General features: G+C 38.9%; 1 protein-coding gene across 1 annotated transcript in view; it reads right to left on the reverse strand.

The window, feature by feature from the left end:
* Positions 1-18,528, reverse strand: part of SNTB2 (syntrophin beta 2) — a 115,692-nt gene that overhangs the window by 47,396 nt on the left and 49,768 nt on the right. The window contains exon 2 of the mRNA XM_082711732.1: positions 15,665-15,878. Within this exon, the coding sequence (XP_082567858.1) occupies positions 15,665-15,878 (214 nt within the window). The remainder of the gene's footprint in view (positions 1-15,664; positions 15,879-18,528) is intronic.

Raw genomic sequence — 18,528 nt, forward strand, 5'->3', positions numbered from 1 at the left:
CTCTGCTCGGCGGGGAGCCCGCTTCCCTCTCTCTCTCTCTTTGCCTGCCTCTCTGTCTACTGTGATCTCTCTCTGTCAAATAAATAAATAAAATCTTAAAAAAAATTTAAAAAGAACTCAAAAATAAGTGAATAACATACATACACTTCTGTGTTCTAACAGTGAACATATGCGTTTTTCAAAAAGGAAAAAAGATAAAATTCTTAGGAGTGTTTCTCATGGTTGGCTAGAAACTGACAAACTGCCACTGACCAGGTACAGATCGTTTTATTTTTTCATCTTTCTGAGGAGAGATTTTGCTGCCTTGACACACTGTCATGGGCACCTGCAGCACCTGCCAAAGATACGCAGTTTACATGGATACTAGCGTGCCGGCCTTGAAGCCTGCACACCTTTCTTTTGGCACTTGTTTAAGCCCTTTAAGATTTCGAGTATTTCAATTTACCATATTAGTATGGCAAATATTCATCGTCATTTCAGCTCTGGTCAATCTATCCTTTCTTAAGTAAACATTTACTGTGCATCTACTATATGCCAGCTCCAGTGAGACACTGACATTGGAGATACAGTGGAGATAGAAAAAAAATAGTCTATATCCTCACTGGACCTACTGTCCAATGGGGAAGGCAGAAATTCAACAATTAATATAATTACCAGTTACAAAAAGTGCTCCTATAAAGAAAGGACTGTAATAACTACTATGAAGTTCTTGTCTAAAGGAGGCAAGGTGGTAGGAGCAAAGCAGGACTGCAAGGGAGGCCTCTCCACCTCGAGGCACACTTACCCAGGTAATGTCATGCTGTGAAACGGGTTATAAACACTTCTACCTGATACTTATCAACTCACCTATCTAGTCACCTGCCATCCCACTTGAATTAGTCACCTAGCTACCTGAAAGGCTAGCCACCAGTCTATCCATGTTTTAAATGCCTTCAAAGTTCTAGGGAAATAGCCAAAAGGCCAAGAAATTCTAGAAAATAGTCACAACATAAAATAAGATCTGGGAATAGTCTGAAGCCCATCTTAGCCAGAAAAAATGTTTTATTTTATTTTATTTATATTTTTAAAGATTTTATTTATCAATTGTCAGAGAGTGAGAGAGAGAGAGAGAGCATAAGCAGGGGGGCAGCAGGCAGAACAGGCAGAGGGTGAGCAAGGAGCCCAATATGGGACTTGACTCCAGGATCCTGGGGTCAAGACCCGAGCAGAAGGCAGCCATCCAACAAACTGAGCTACCCAGCAATCCCTGAAAAAAATCTTTAGAGAGCAAGTCGTAAGCAATTTGAGCTATTTGCTTTTGTTTGTTCTTCTGTGAAGGGTGCGAAATTTGTTTAATATTCTTTCTCTCCCTCTCCGGCCCCTCTAAAAGAAAAGGTAAAAAACCACCTAAATGTCCACTGATGGAATGGATAAACAAACTGTGGTATTATACAAAGAATTGAATATTATGCAGCCTTAAAAAGGAAGGAAATTCTGACACATGCTACAACATGGATGAACTTTGAAGACATCATGGTAAGTGAAACAAGCCAGTCACTAAAGGAGCAATATTGTATGAGTCAACTTATATGAAGTAGGTAGAGTATTCAAACTCATAGAAACAAAAACTAGAGTGGCAGTTGCCAGGGGTTGGGAGGACAGGGGAATGGGGAGTTGTTTAATGGGTACAGAGTTTTAGTTTTGCAAGATGAAAAATTTCTTGAGATTGTTGTACAAATATACTTAATACTACTTAGCTATACACTTAAAAATAAAAATGGCTAAGATGGTAAATTTTATGTTATGTGTATTTTACCACAAATATAAGTTGTAATATAAATTGGAAATAATCTTATGTTGGGATGTAAGATGGATTACGGTAGGAAGAGATATGGCCTGGGGAAATTTAATTGGACCCAAGAATGAAACTACACAGAGTTCACCAATAGGACAGACTCTTACACAGGAGGAATTTCTCCATCCTAAAAGCCCAACAAAGGTAGAAAGAGAAAGATAAACAGATCACTTAATATTCATATTAACTTCTAATTTGTCCTCTATGTTATTTTATCATACTCTTCTTTTTTTTTTTTTTTTTAAGATTTTATTTATTTATTTGACAGACAGAGATCACAGGTAGGCAGAGAGGCAGGCAGAGAGAAAGAGGAGGAAGCAGGCTCCCTGCCAAACAGAGAGCCCGATGAGGGGCTCAAACCCAGAACCCTGAGATCATGACCTGAGCCAAAGGCAGAGGCTTAACCCACTGAGCCACCCAGGCGCCCCCATACTATTTTTTAAATGTTATTTTTCACTACATCAACGGTTGCTGTCATGATCCTTAGGATATCTGTTGGCTAAAAAATTGGCTATATTCTCTAGAAGAAAAATAGCTATTCATTTGTTATGGGAAGATTTAAAATGGTACATTATACTCAATAACAATAAAATATTGCACTAAAAGGCAGAATCACTTCTGTGCTAATTCTTTTGATGAGTTAAGAATTATATTATTCAGAGCAACTGCTCAAATAATCATTAAAGTATCCAAACTGATTTTAAAGTTACTTAATGACAAGTAGTTACCTGTAAAATTCGATGCTAGATTATTAATGTGTGAATACAAACCTAAAGCAAGTTGTTGTTTCTCTATTATTTATACTGAATATACTATATCTTTTAAAAAATTATTTATTTATTTTAAAATAAGATTTTATTTATTTATTTGACAGAAAAAGAACACGAGCAGAGGGAATAGCAGGCAGAGGGAGAAGGAGAAGCAGTCTCCCCAAAGAGCAGGGGGAGCCTGATGTAGGACCAATGACCTGAACTGAAGGCAGTTACTCAGCCAACTAAGCCACCCAGGTGCCCCTATTATTTATACTAATCTTTTTTTTTTTTTTTTAGATTTTATTTATTTATTTGACAGAGAGAAATCACAAGTAGACGGAGAGATAGGCAGAGAGAGAGAGGGGGAAGCAGGCTCCCCGCCGAGCAGAGAGCCCGATGCGGGACTCGATCCCAGGACCCTGAGATCATGACCTGAGCCAAAGGCAGTGGCTTAACCCACTGAGCCACCCAGGCGCCCCTATTTATACTAATCTTAAAAGAAAAAGTATTTCCACTATTTCTAGAACTTCCTATATAACACAGCAATTGAGTACACACATTTCATCTACTTCTTTCTGAAATCCCACTAAAAACACTTAAAGGGGATTTTAAAAAACTTAATAGACTCTTTTACCAGTATTAGGTTTACATAAAAAAATTGAGTAAGAAGTAGAGAGAACCTCCAAACACCCCACGCTGTCCCTCCATAATACACCCTATTATTAACATCTTGCACTGGTGTGGTCCATTTGTTACAACTGATGAGCCAGCCAATACTAATACAACACTATTAACTAAAATCCCAGTTCACTCTTTGTGTTGTATATTCTCAGTTTTGACAAATGTATGCCATATATTTACCATTACTGTACTCTACAGAATCATAATTTCACTGCTCTAAAAATCCTCCGTGCTCCACCTATTGATTTCCCCATCACTCAGGCCCTGGCCCTGATGCCTGGCAACCACTAATCATTTTCCTGTCTCCATGGAATCACACAGCATGTCACTTTTTGAGACTGGCTTAGCAATATGCTTTTAAGTTTCCTCCGTGTCTTCTGTAGCTTGAGAGCTCAGTTCTTTTCCTTCTTCTTCTTCTTTTTTTTTTTTTTTAAAGATCTACTATTTATTATTTTTTAAATTTAAATTTAGGGGCACCTGGGTGGCGCAGAGGGTTAAACCTCTGCCTTTCGCTTGGGTCATGGTCTCAGAGTCCTGGGATTGACCCCCACATAGGGCTCTCTGCTCAGCAGGGAGCCTGCTTCCCCCTCTCTCTGCTTGCCTCTCTGACTATTTGTGATATCTCTGTCAAATTTGTGATATCTCTGTTAAATAAATAAATAAAATCTTTTAAAAATTAAAAAAAATTTAAATTCAATTAATTAACCTATAATGTTTTATTGATTTCAGAGGTACAGGTCTGTGATTCTTCAGTCTTATATAATACCCAGAGCTCATTACAACACATATCCTCCCCAATGTCCATCACCCATTTATCCCATCCCTCCACTCTTCTCCCCTCCAGCAACCCTCAGTTTGTTTCCTATGATTAAAAGTCTCTTTTGGGGACGCCTAGGTGGCTCAGTTGGTTGGACGACTGCCTTCCGCTCAGGTTATGAACCTGGAGTCTCGGGATCAAGTCCCACATTGGGCTCCCAGCTCCATGGGAAGTCTGCTTCTCTCTCTGAACTTCTCCTCGCTCATGCTCTCTCTCACTGTCTCTCCCTCAAATAAATAAATGAAATCTTTAAAAAAAAAAAAAATAAGAGTCTCTTATGGTTTGTCTCCCTCTCTGGTTTCATCTTGTTTCACTTTTTCCCTCTCTTCCCCTATGATCCTCTGCCTTGTTTCTTAAATTCCACATATCAGCGAGATCATATGATAATTGTCTTTCTCTGATTGACTTATTATGCTTACATAATACCCTCTAGTTCCACACACATTGTTGGAAATGGCAAAATTTCTTTTCTCGATGGCTGCATAATATTCCATTGTGTGTGTATGTGTATACCGTATCTTCTTTATATATTCTTCTGTCAATGGACATCTGGGCTGTTTCCACAGTTTGGCTATTTTGGACATTGCTATTATAAACACTGGGTGCATATGCCCCTTCAGATCACTACATTTGTATCTTTGGGGTAAACACCCAGTAGTGCAGGGTAGCTCTATTTTCACCTTTTTGAGGAGCCTCTATACTGTCTTCCAGCATGGCTGCACCAGCTTGCATTCCCACTGACAGTGGATGAGAGTTCCCCTTTCCCTGCATCCTCGCCAACAACTGTTATTTCCTGACTTGATAATTTTAGCCATTCTCACTGGTGTGAGGTGGTATCTCATTGTGGTTTTGATTTGTATTTCCTTGCTGCTGATGTTGAACACTTTTTCATGTGTCTGTTGGCCCTTTGGATGTCTTCTTTGCAGAAATGTCTGTTCATGTCTTCTGCCCATTTCTTGACTGGATTATTTGTTCTTGGGGTGTTAAGTTTGCTAAGTTCTTTGTAAATGTTGGGTCTAGCTCTTTATCTGATATGTCACTTGCAAATATCTTCTTCCATTCTGTTGGGTATCTTTTGGTTTTGTTGACTGTTTGCTTTGCTGTGCAAAACTTTTTTCTTGATGAAGTCCCAATAATTCATTTTTGCCTTTGTTTCTCTTGCTTTAGAGACATGTCTAGGAAGGTTACTGCTGCTGAGGTCGAAGAGGTTGCTGCCTGTGTTCTCCTTCATGATTTTGGTGGATTCCTGTCTCATACTGAGGTCTTCCATTTATTTTAAGTCTATTTTCGTGTGTGGTATAAGGAAATAGTCCAGTTTCATTCTTCTGCATGTGGCTGCCCAATTTTCCCAATACCATTTGTTGAAGAGACTTTTTTCCATTGGATATTCTTTCCTGCTTTGTCAAAAATGAGTTGACCATAGAGTTGAGGGTCCAATTCTGGGTTCTCTATTCTGTTCCATTGATCTGTATATCTGTTTTTGTGCCTGTCTTAATGATGACAGCTTTGTAATAGAGCATGAAGTCTGGAATTGTGATGCCACCAGTTTTGGTTTTCTTTTTCAACATTCCTTGGGCTGCCCAGGGTCTTTTCTGTTTCCATACAAATTTTAGGATTATTTGTTCCAGTTCTGTGAAAAAAGTTGCGGTATTTTGATAGGGATTGGATTGAATGCGTAGATCGCTCTAAGTAGCATAGATATTTTAACAATATTTGTTCTTCCAATCCATAAGCATGGAACGTTTTCCCGTTTCTTTGTGTCTTCTTCAATTTCTTTTGTGAGTACTCTATATGTCATGTTTTCTGAGTGAGAGCTCCTTTCTTTTTATTAATGAATAGTATTTCATTGTCTGGATGTACCAGTTTTTTATTCATTCACCTACTGAAAGACTTCTTGGCTGCTTTCAAGTTTTGGCAATTATGAATAAAGCTTCTATAAACATTTGTGTGCAGGTCTTTGTGTGAACATAAGTTTTCAACTCCTTACGGCTAAATACCAAGAAGCATAGTGCTAGGTCATATGGTAAGACTATGTTAAGCTTTGTAAGAAACTGCCAAGTTATCTTCCAAAGATGCTGTACTGTTCTTCATTCCCACCAACAATGAATAAGAGTTCCTGTTGCTCTGCATTCCTCTCCAGCATTTGGTCCTGTCAGTGTTTTGGATTTTGGCCATTCTAATATGCATACAATGGAATTTCATTGTTTTAATTTGCAATTCCCTAGTGATATGTAAGTTGAGCACTTTTCATATTCTTATTTGCCATTTGTATTTCTTCTTTGCTGAGGTGACTGTTCAGATCTGTTTCCCATTTTTAATTGGGTTGGCTTGTTACTGTTGAGTTTTAAAAATTCTTTGCCTAGATACCTGGCAAAACAGTATTTTTGGGTTTGTCTGTGAGGGGTTTTCTAGAGGAAATTAGCATTATCAAAAGACTGAATAAAGAAAACGTCCTTTGCCAGTTCAAGTGGGCATCATCCAATCTGCTCAGCATGAATATAACATTTCAACTGGTAGAAGAAGGGTCAATCTGCTCTTTGCTTGAGTTGCTCTTGCATACTAGCACTTTTGGTTCTTGGGCCTTGGAACTCAGACTGTATTATACCACTGGCTTTCCTGGTTCTCCAGTTTATAGAAAGCAGATCATGGGATTGGCCTTCATAATGGCCAATGCCCATTCCTATAATCTAACTCTCTATCCATCCACCCATCCGTCCATTCATTCATCTATCCATCTCTCCTATTGGTTGTTTTCCTGGAGACCCTATTATATAGTGTCTTTTACAGACCAGAAGTTTGTAATTTTCATGAAGCTCAACTTTTATTTTTATCAATTTTTTCTCTTACATAACATGCTTTTGCTGTTGTATCTGAGAAGTCATCACAAACTTTAAAGGGGATTGGTTGATTGATTTTTTAAAAAAGAATTTGTTTATTTATTTGACAGACAGACATCACAAGTAGGCAGAAAGGCAGGCAGAGAGAGAGGGGGAAGCAGGCTCCCTGCTGAGCAAAGAGCCGGATGCAGGGCTTGATTCCAGGACCCTGGGATCATGACCTGAGCTAAAGTCAGAGGCTTTAACCCACGGAGCCACCCAGATGCCCCTGATTTGATTTTTAAGATTTTATTTATTTATTTGTCAGAGAGAGCAAGAGAGCACAAGTGGGAGGGCAGCAGATAAAGGGAGAAGCAGGATCCCAGCTAAGCAAGGAGCCTGATGCAGGACTCAATCCCAGGACCCTGGGATCATGAACTGACCCAAAGGTAGATGATTAATCGAATGAGCCACCCAGGTGTCCCTTGACTGATTTGATTTTAAGTAATTTCCGTCCGGAATGTGGTGCTCAAACTTACAACCCTGAGATCAAGATCCACCAACTGAACCAGCAGCCAGGTGCCCTTAAAGAGGACTTTCAAGAGCATAATTCTAGGGCGCCTGGGTGGCTCAGTGGGTTAAGCCGCTGCCTTTCGGCTCAGGTCATGATCTCAGGGTCCTGAGATCGAGGCCCGCATCGGGCTCTCTGCTCAGCGGGGAGCCTGCTTCCTCCGCTCTCTCTGCCTGCTTGTGATCTCTCTCTGTTAAATAAATAAAATCTTTAAAAAAAAAAAAAAGAGCATAATTCTACAATAGAGAATCAAAGAGCATAATTCTACAATAGAGAACAGGAGAAAAGCAACTACAACAGAATTTTGGAAGGTGGCAAGCAGACAGAGGAGTTAAATGACTTAGCAGACCTAAGAAAAGTGGGGAGTAAAATCCCAGTACATCTGTGTTGCAGAATCCTGAAGCAGATGGGGAATTAGAGGCACCAGTTAACCTCTGGGAGTGGGAGTAAAGCACAGAGCTAAAATAAAGAAGCTGGCTGCAAGTCTGTTCCAGCATTCCCCACACCCTGCAGCCAGTGACTGCCCCACCCTCAACCCAGCGAAAGATTCATACTCACTCTCATCCACTAAACTGAGCAGAAGAGCCAGTGATATCCCTACTTCAGTCCCCACCATCAGGCTAGTTGTTTGGGCTATTTATTTCCACCTGGCTGCTTTGGCACTGTAACCAGCATAACATCCTTTAAACATATGCTAAAAAGTTCAGTCGCAAAACCATGATGAGAAATTTTTTTCACTCCTCCTACTGACCTACTTAGTACTAAAGATAGGAATCTGTTCATCCTTCCCTAGGCACAAAACGTTCCACCTTCCGAAAAAGCCTTTACACTTCATACTGTTTCTGGGACAGTCTCTCAGACTCCGTTGACACAGTCTAGACTCTGAAAATCCTGATGTCAGGGATCCTAGTTATCAATAAGTAGAAGAATGGAAAGTAAATCTGTTACAAAATGAAACTAAACCTGATTAAACAGGGTAAGATACTGGGACTACTAAGCTGGAAAAAGATGAAAACCGACAGCAAATTAGTTCACAAGGCAGGAGCACCAATTTTTCATGAAAAGAGAAATTTAGGTGTTTCTTAAGAAGGACTGTGAAATCGAAAACTAACTTAAAAGAAACTGAAAAGAAACTCCAAAACAGGACTGATGATTCTAGGCTCCAGAAGACTTTGCCTTTGGAGAAGGAGCCCCAAAATCTCGATAAAGGGGACAAAGCATTTCAGAAGGTCTACTGCTATTTTAAAAGAAAAACTCAAAGGAAAACTCTGGTAATAAAAATTTGAAGGCAGTCTGCCAGTAATTGTTTGGGCTCACAGGAGAGAGGAGGAGACAGCTACAGTGTGAAGAGTTTTGGCCTCTAATCAAACCACTGAGGATTTCCTGAGAAATGCAAGTACATTTTGATCAGATGAATCAAATCAATGTTTAGGTACACTGGAACATAGAATTCTGTAAGTCTAGCCTGCTTATTTCTCCTTTTAGTAGTCTTTGACTTAACTTATATGTTTAATTTAATAATAATCGTACTGTTTTATATGTCATGAAGCCAAAATTTACCTTTTACATGGAAAATAGCCAATGTGAAGACGACTAAGACTTCCTGAACCAGTTCAAGCTAACAGCAAATATTTCTGGAAAGCAGCATTTAAGAACACCTTGTTATTACTAAACACACTGCCTACAGTACTGTTTGGGAAGGAATGGACTCATGTTCCCTGGACTTCATCATTATTTACTTAGCTTCCATTTCCCACAATGAACTGTTTATAACTAGCAAAAGACCTAGTGAGGTCTTGAGATCTCAAGCTGGAGGAAGAGAACAAACTTCTTCCTCCTCCTTACTTACTCATACTGATGGTCAGCACTTTTTTTCAGCTCCAGTCACTGAAACTAAACCAAAGTAGTAAAACAGAAAAAAAAGATGTTTCCCTCTCATGTCAAGTAAATTTTGGTTTAGAAAGTGAAACCTTTATATTGAGATGAAGGATGATTCACAAAGAGATTCTACTACACACCATTGGAATAGTTAGTATTAAAAAGACTGATAGCACCAATGTTGGTGAGATGCAGAACAACGCAATCTCTCATATACTGCTGGTATATTTAATTTATTAGTAACAGCATTCATTTAAATGGCACAATCACTTTGGGAAAAAAGACTAACATTTAGAAAACTAAACTTTTTTAAAAAAAGATTTATTTATTGGGGCACCTGGGTGGCTCAGTGGGTTAAAGCCTCTGTCTTAGGCTCAGGTCATGATCCAGGGTCCTGGGATCGAGCCCCGCATTGGGCTCTCTGCTCGGTGGGGAGCCTGCTTCCTCCTCTCTCTCTGACTGCCTCTCTGCCTCCTTGTGATTTCTGTCTGTCAAATAAACAAATAAATCTAAAAAAAAAAAAAAAGATTTATTTATTTGAGAGAGAGAGCCAGTGCTCGGGGAGATGGAAAGAGAGAATCTCCAGCAGATTCCTGTTGAGCACGGAGCCTGACAAGGGGCTCAATCCCATGACCCTGAGATCATGACCTGGGCTAAAACTAAGAGTTGGACGCTTAACCCACTGTGTCACCCAGGCACCCCAGAAAACTAAATGATTTGACCCAGCAATTCTACACTTAAGAATTTACCGAAGAAGGGACGCCTGGGTGGCTCAGTTGGTTAAGCAGCTGCCTTCGGCTCAGGTCATGATCCCAGCATCCTGGGATCGAGTCCCACATCGGGCTCCTTGCTCGGCAGGGAGCCTGCTTCTCCCTCTGCCTCTGTCTGCCATTCTGTCTGCCTGTGCTCGCTCTCTCCCTCTCTCTCTGATAAATAAATAAAATCTTTAAAAAAAAAAAAAAGAATTTACCGAAGAAAAATGAAAATGTAAGCCTACAAAAGGTTGTACAAAAATATTCATAGTAACTTCATTAACTCTAAACTGGAAGTAGCTCCCATCAACGGGAAAACAGAGAACGGAATAGTGATCTATTCAGATAACACGACATCATTCAGCAATAAATATATGCAACAAGATAAACAAATCCTCAAAAACCTCACACTGAGTAAAAGAATTCTACCACAAAAGAGTACATATGATTGCATTTATACAAAATTTCAGAATAGTTAAAACTAATCTATAGTAGAAAGTCAGAACAGTAGTAGCCTTTGATGATGGGAGAAGGAACTGAGTGAGAAAGGGCACAAGAAAACTTTCCAAGGTGAAGGTAATATACTACGCCTTGATAGGCTCAGGTTACATAATTGTATGCATTTGTCCAAGTTTATGATTTGTGCATTTTATTATATGTAAATATTTTCTTAAAAGAAAAAAAAAATGAAACACTGAACTACTTACTTATATGCATGCTTATTTAGAAATTATGCTTAAGTATTCACAAAGTGAATTTACAATTCACTTTGAAAAGTATCAAAAAAAATTAAAATGGAATAACAGATGGATAGATGGGTCATCTGTGCTAAAGAAAGTATAGTAAAATATTAATGGTAGAATCTAGGTGGTGGGAAAAGAGTACTGAACATAGGATTCTTTGACCCTGCTTTATGTTGAAAGATTATGCACAGTAAAATATTAGGAAAAAAGTAAAGAATGTTGGGAAACCACATGCCTACCAAGGGCTTAAAGAACAAAGCCATTTTCCACATTAGGAAACATCTAGGCTTAGTTCTTGCTCTGGGTTTTACCAGAGACTATGTTGAAGATTAAAATTTTCAAATAGAAATATGGTTACATAAAACTGCAACTTGATAAATGTTTTGCTCACAGATGTCCTAACAAAACTTATTTTTACTGTTCCTACAATGGACTGTTTTTTTCCATGGCTTTAAATGTTGCAGCTGTGTTACTTGTCATGACATCTTCCTGAGAAAGAGTTGAGATAAATTTAAGGATCAAAGAGTTCCAAGTGATTTTATAGATGTTATCTTATTTATCCTTGAAGTAGTTCTAAAAGACTAGTTGAGCAAGCACTATTATGTCCATTTTATAGACAGAGAAAACAGGACAGAGAAATTAAGGAACTTATTTAAGGTCATAGGACACAAATGGCACCTATAATAATAGTATACTAAAAGCTTACTGTGCCAATTTTATAATCATCTTCTTACTTAATCTGCACATAAGCTTTCATTTTAGATAGCAGGAAACCAAGACTTACAGAAAACAAATAACTTGGCCAGAGTTACAAAGCCCATCATCCTAACTTCTATCTAATTAGCTAATGGGTTCTGAACACTTTTTCTGTTCAGACATATAGGATAGATGTTCACATTCCTGTGGACATAACTGAAGTTATGCACAATTTTGCCAGGTGCTGGTAATTCCACTGTTTCTCTTTTTCTCCAGAAAGCACAATGGAATGCAAGTAAAAGTGATATAGAAATAACCTTGAACCTCTTCCAATTTATATTTTATAAAAAGCAAATTATCTACAAATTTTAGTAATTCAAGTAACATGAGAAATAAATTACTTTCCAGTATTAAGATTAAGAATCTGCAATAGTCTCAATCTTCTAAAACTTCTCCTTGTATAGTACACCATGTCTCAGGAGACTGGCCGTCTTACTGAAGAGCAAGGTGTGATACGATTCTAATAACCTAAACTGCCCTCTCCAATTGGTTCTGAAGACCTATTTCAAATGTGATCATGCACCAGATGTCCCTAGCATTTAGCATGGATGCTACAGAAAATGCAGCCCCAAATTTTAATGAAGGCCAAGGTTAGTGAGTTCTAGAAGACGTCTAAGTAGAAGATAAAGTAGCACAATCTTCAATCATATAGTCATATCACCTTCCTCTTTTATTTTTTCTAATGATTTTTTAAAAGATCATTTATTTATTTATTTGACAGATAGAGATCTCAAGTAGGCAGAGAGGCAGGTAGAGAGAGAGAAATAGAGGAGGAAACAGGCTCCCCACTGAGCAGAGAGCCCGATGTGGGGCTCAATCCCAGGACCCCGGGATCATGACCTGAGTGGAAGGCAGAGGCTTTAACCCACTGAGCCACCGTCACCTTCCTCCTTCAAACCCTCCACTCCCATACCTGAGTCCTGTAGAAACTTTATAATACTTTGCCTTTTTCTCTAATACCCAGCTATATTAGCAGTACTACACGTGTTAAAAGCCCAACCCTCACTGTGATATTAGGAGATGGGGTTTTTGGGAGGTGATAAGATCACGAAGGCAGGGACGTCCTTAGTGAGAGAAGTGCTCTTATAAAAGAGAGCGCTCTAGACTCTTCCGCCATGTAAGGACACACCAAGAAGACAGACATCTATGAATCAGGAAGCCGACCCTCACCAGATACTGATTCTGCCAGCATCTTATCTTAGACTTCCTATCCTCTACCAGAACTATGCAAAATAACGTTTTGGAAGGGGCAGAAGCCACCCAGTCTATGGTATTTTGTTATAGCAGCCACAATAGACTAAGACAAGAGATATCTATTCTCATTCTCAGAAATGATTTACAATGAAGAGACTTAGCCTGAAAATATTCCTGTCTGACAACAAGTTGGCAAATTTAGTTGTTGTTTGTTCTTTATCACATTGTTTCTCTAGTCTAGTTCTTTCTTTGTGGCCCCTACTAATTATTTTAAGTCTGTGATTAACCAAAAGCTTTACATAAATGTATCTCATTTGAAGAAAAAAAATTAATTTTGATTCAAGAGGCAGAGGTGACTACTTACTTTACAAATTAAATTCTTACTTCATGAAAAAAATAGAGCAATTCTTTAAAGACCAAGCTGTGCTGTATTTAGATATGATTTAACATGCACACGATCTTTCACAAACAAATCTATATGTAACTTGAAATAATTTCTATAATATCTTAAACTTTTTAAAAAAGGCAAACAAGGGGCGCCTGGGTGGCTCAGTGGGTTAAGCCGCTGCCTTCGGCTCAGGTCATGATCTCAGGGTCTTGGGATCGAGTCCCGCATCGGGCTCTCTGCTCAGCAGGGAGCCTGCTTCCCTCTCTCTCTCTCTCTGCCTGCCTCTCCCATCTACTTGTGATTTCTCTCTGTCAAATAAATAAATAAAATCTTAAAAAAAAAAAAAAAGGCAAACAAAAACAATACAAATATACAGAGTATAATTTTCAAAATGTGTATATAGTTGGCAATTAAGATTTCTTTAAGCTCCTCTTTTTTCTTTTTTTAAAAATTTTTTTATTTGAGAGAGAGACAGTGAGAGAGAGCATGAGAGGGGAGAAAGTCAAAGGGAGAAGCAGACTACCAAGGAGCTGGGAGCCCGACGCGGGACTCAAATCCTGGGACTCCGGGATCATGATCTAAGCCGAAGGCTGTCGCTCAACCAACTGAGCCACCCAGGTGCCCTAAGTTGCTCTTTCTTAAGAACCTACTATGTGCCCGGCTCTGTGCAAAGGACTTCATATGTATTGTCTCATTTAATCTGCATACTGAATTAAGCATTATTATCCTTCTTTTTAATTCTTTTTTTTTTTTTAAGATTTTATTTATTTGACAGACAGAGATCACAAGTAGGCAGAGAGGCAGGCAGAGAGAAAGAGAGAGGAAGCAGGCTCCCCACTGAGCAGAGAGCCTGATGCAGGGCTCCATCCCAGGACCCTGATAAGGCAGAGGCTTTAACTCACTGAGCCACCCAGGCGCCCCCTTCTTTTTAATTCTTAAAAAAGATTTTATTTATTTATTTGACAGAGAGTGTGTGAGAGAACACAAGCAGGGGGAAACGGCAGGAGGACAGGGAGAAGCTCCCTGTCGAGCAAGGAGTCCTTGGGCTCAATCCCAGGACCCTGGGACCATGACCTAAGCCAAAGGCAGACACTTAACCAACTGAGCCACCTAGGTGTCCCTATCCTTCTTTTTTTAAAAACAAATGAGGATATAGTGATTTATGGAGGTGAAAGTATTTGCTCTGAGCCTTCTTTTCAGCAGCATACCCTAATCAGGATTGTCTAATTTCCATGAGAAGGTCTTGGTGACTGCAGAACTCAACTCGTTAGTACCATACAACATATTACAGAGCAAGATCTTTAATGTCTTTATGGCCTAAAATGCCCAATGTCAGGGCGCCTGGATGGCTCAGTTAGTTAAGGGTCTGCCTGTGGCTCTGCCCCTCACCTGCTCATGCTCTCTCACATTCTCTCTTTCTCAAATAAATAAAATATTCTTTAAAATGTCTAAAATCACTCAACTTCTTGCTGTCTTCTTGTGATCTATCCATCCTGACTGGGCACCTCGCTGTGCATTCAGATCAGAAGACACCATGAAAGTGAAAGTACATTATAAAAAGTCTGGTCCTTGTCTATGTCTTTGGATAAGTTCATCTCTCTCATTTTTCCCCCTAATCTCTAACCTAACACTAGGTTTACCAGTACCCATTCATGGAATCACTGAAGACAATCATCACAGAACCTGACTGGCTACAGAACTACAAGGGACAGGGGAACCTGGGTGGCTCAGAGGGTTGGGCCTCCGCCTTCGGCTCGGGTCATGGTCTCAGGGTTCTGGGATCGAGCCCTGAATCGGGCTCTCTGCCCAGCGGGAGGCCTGCTTTCCCCTTTCTCTCTGCCTGTCTCTCTGCCTACTTGTGATCCCTCTCTCTCTCTGTCAAATAAATAAATAAAATCTTTTTAAAAAAAAAAAAAGGACTACAAGATACATAAGAAATTATTTAATCCAACTCCCTCTTTTTACAAATAAGAAAAGTCAAGTCAAGAGACGCCAACTTGCCAGGTCACATTGCTAGTTGATACAGCCATATCTATAATCAAACATCTGACTCCATGTTAAATACAATATACAATATACGAAGTTTCCATCTAAGGGGACATTTAAGATTTCTTTAACAAGGTTTTTAAAATTATAAAGAAATTTCTTAGTGAGAAAAGTACTAACACTCCAGGAAAGTATAAAATGAAGAGCAGAAGCCCTTTCTCTCCTACCTTCTAATCTTATTTCACTCCCTGCAAGTAACCACCATTAAGTTTCTTGTATGTTTGTCCCATATTTTTCTATATATGTATATGGGCCTATATGTGTGAAGTAATTTAAATATGGAACCCCCAAAATTATTTTCTCATCTCGGGGTGATGTTTTCCTCTGAATAACGTAGTCAACAGTCATATTATTAAAAATATGCATAAGTAATTTTACAACATAACCTTAAGTTTGTAAAGCCTTAAGTATGATATTCTCCTTAGGTACAGCTCACCTGTTTTCCAGATCCGGCATGCTTAGGTTTCTAGCAGCAAAGCACATTTTGAGAGGGATGACCTTCCTGTCCTTGGTGTTGTTCTGATGTTTTGGAGAACCAGAGTCCTCACTGCCACTAAAGCTTGGTGACTGAGGAGATGCACCTTCCCATGGTAGATCTGATACTAATGATGGCTTCTTGATATATGGTGTAACTTCTCGGATGAATTTAACTACAAACAAAAATCAAAGAAGAAGGTCACTGATTTTGCTTCCTATGAAAAATGACAACGAAAATACACACATTCATGTAATAGCTGCCAGGAAGTGAAAAAAGATGCTAAGTTAAAGAGCCAGCACACAGAATTTTAGGATTGGAGGGTATTTCAAGGCTACATAACCCAAGTGAAAAGCCACTACGGTATTCTAAAAGTTTAATTTCTGAGCTTTTGCATGTATTTTTCCTTCTGCTCAGGACTCCTCTCTCTATGTAACTGGTCAATTCTACTTCAGAGTCACCTCCTCAGCAAACTTTCCTGTCAGCTCTCTAGGGTATTACCAATACACCTCTGTAACAACCTCTTAGCACCCTGTGTTGTAACCCTTTGCTAATATTTCCATTTACCTGATGGGTCTGAGTTCTTCGAGGGAAGGAATTATGATGCATTCAGCTTTAGTATCCAACACCTAAGGACAGTGTGGGCTCAGTACACGCTTGAAGAAATGAATAAAGAAACAAATGGGGGCATCTGGGTGGCTCATTTGGGTAAGCATCTGACCTGGGCTCAGGTCATGATCTCAGAGTCCTGGGATTGATCCCTGTGTTGGGTTCTGTACTCAGTAGGAACCCTGCTTCTCCCTCTCCTTCCCCTCCTCCCCCTGCTTGTGCTTTCTCTCTCTCAAATAAGTAAAAAATCTATTAAAAAATCCCCAAGTTGCCAAAAACAAACAAACAAAAATGAACAATTAAATACTTGAATTATTTCTATAGCTGACCAGCCACAAATGAATCTCCTGGTGACAGAATCAGTACCTTCTGAGACAGGGCCACTTAGCTTTAGACAACTCAACATTCAGAAAATTCTTAAAACTTCCACCCACTGGTTTACAATCTACTGAAACCATAGAGAAAAAACTTAACCTCTTCCACATGAGAACACTTCAGTTATTTAAAAACTGAGATTATTTCTCTTTCTTTTTTCCTAACTAAGCTAAATATCTCTACTTCAATTCAATTCAGCTCAAGCAATATTTTTAGCTACCTACCAACTGCCAGGAATTAGGCTACCCACTAAAAATATAGTAACAAATGAAGAAGCATGAACCCTGCCCAGTCTAATAAAGGGAGACAACTACATAAAGAGATCATTATAGATTTGAAAACAAATGCAAAAATAAAGTGTATTCAAGATGAGGTATACTGATTAATGGTAGCCCCAAATTAAAATACAGCTTTTAGTAGACGGCAAACTTTTTTCTTTGTAAGTTCAATTTTAAGACTTGTAAAACACTTCTTTGGCCTCAGTTATAGCTGGCAACTGCTGTCATTTGGGGCAAGGTGTTTTTGTTTCAAAAAACAGATAAATTATTAAAATTTCAAGTGGCATTAAAAATGTAAATAGTCGAATGCAGAATGTAGCCATCATTACCTCTGCTATCATGATGTATTACATCAGTATTCTACTTTCCTCTCAAATTCTAACATGGGAGGGTCATTTGAGTAGTATCATGGGAATTGGAAAACTAGAAAGATATGATCATTATCAGTGCTTATATCATAATAGTATTAATATTCTACAGCAGTGGAAGATTTACAAGCTGGGGTACCTGGATGGCTCAATCAATTAATTGACTGACTCCTGATTTCAGCTCAGGTCATGTTTAACCAAATAAGCCACCCAGGTGCCCCTAAAAGATTCTATAATAAAACACCTAGATTCCTAGCAGTCCAATTCCCATCTCTGGAGGCAACCATTATATGGTCTTCCAGACATATGCTAGATATGCTAGGCATATGTAAAAATAAACACATGCATGTACATACATATACATACATACACTTCACGTAATGATGATATATAATGCGTACTGCACTAAACTTGCTTTTTTTACTTAATAATATATTTTTAAAGATTTTAATAATATATTTTTAAAGATTTTATTTATTTATTTGACAGAGAGAGAGGTCACAAGTAGGCAGAGAGGCAGGTAGAGACAGAGAGGGGAAGCAGGGTCCCTGCTGAGCAGAGAGTCCGATGCGGGCCTGGATCCCAGGACCCTGAGATCATGACCTGAGCCAAAGGCATGACCACTGAGCCACCCAGGCACCCTTTTATTTAATAATACTGATAATAGTTTTTATAAGCCTAGCATTCTGCAGCTCATTCTACAGCATGATGGATTATAGACAGACCTTTGGACTCAGATGGATCTGGTTCAAATACCAACTGTGTTTTCTACTTGACTGTTCTGAGGTCCTCATCTATAAAAGGGAAGTAACACTAAATAAGTAAAAAAGTTTCAGCAGAACAGTACGTGCCTTTAAGTTTATTTATTAATTTAAGTAATCTCTACACTGAATGTGGGGCTCGAACTCACAACCCCAAGATCAAGAGTCTCATGCTATTCTGAAGAGCCAGCCAGGTGTCCAATGTGACTTTCTTTTCCTTCCTTAAGCTAAATAGAAAAGTTTAAAAAATTTTAACACAATCAGTAGAAACTAGGTGAAATTATTTTCTTGTAAGTTATTAAGTAAGATCTGCTGAAATTAAGCTTAATTGTAGAAAATATAAAAGTGCTAACGCCAGAATTTAGATATAGTTTGTGTGTGTGTGTATGTGTACTTTCTCCGTGGAGAAGGTAATACGTGTATTTCTAGGTGGA

Source organism: Mustela nivalis (assembly GCF_964662115.1).
Source record: "Mustela nivalis genome assembly, chromosome: 18".
Lineage (NCBI taxonomy): Eukaryota > Metazoa > Chordata > Mammalia > Carnivora > Mustelidae > Mustela > Mustela nivalis.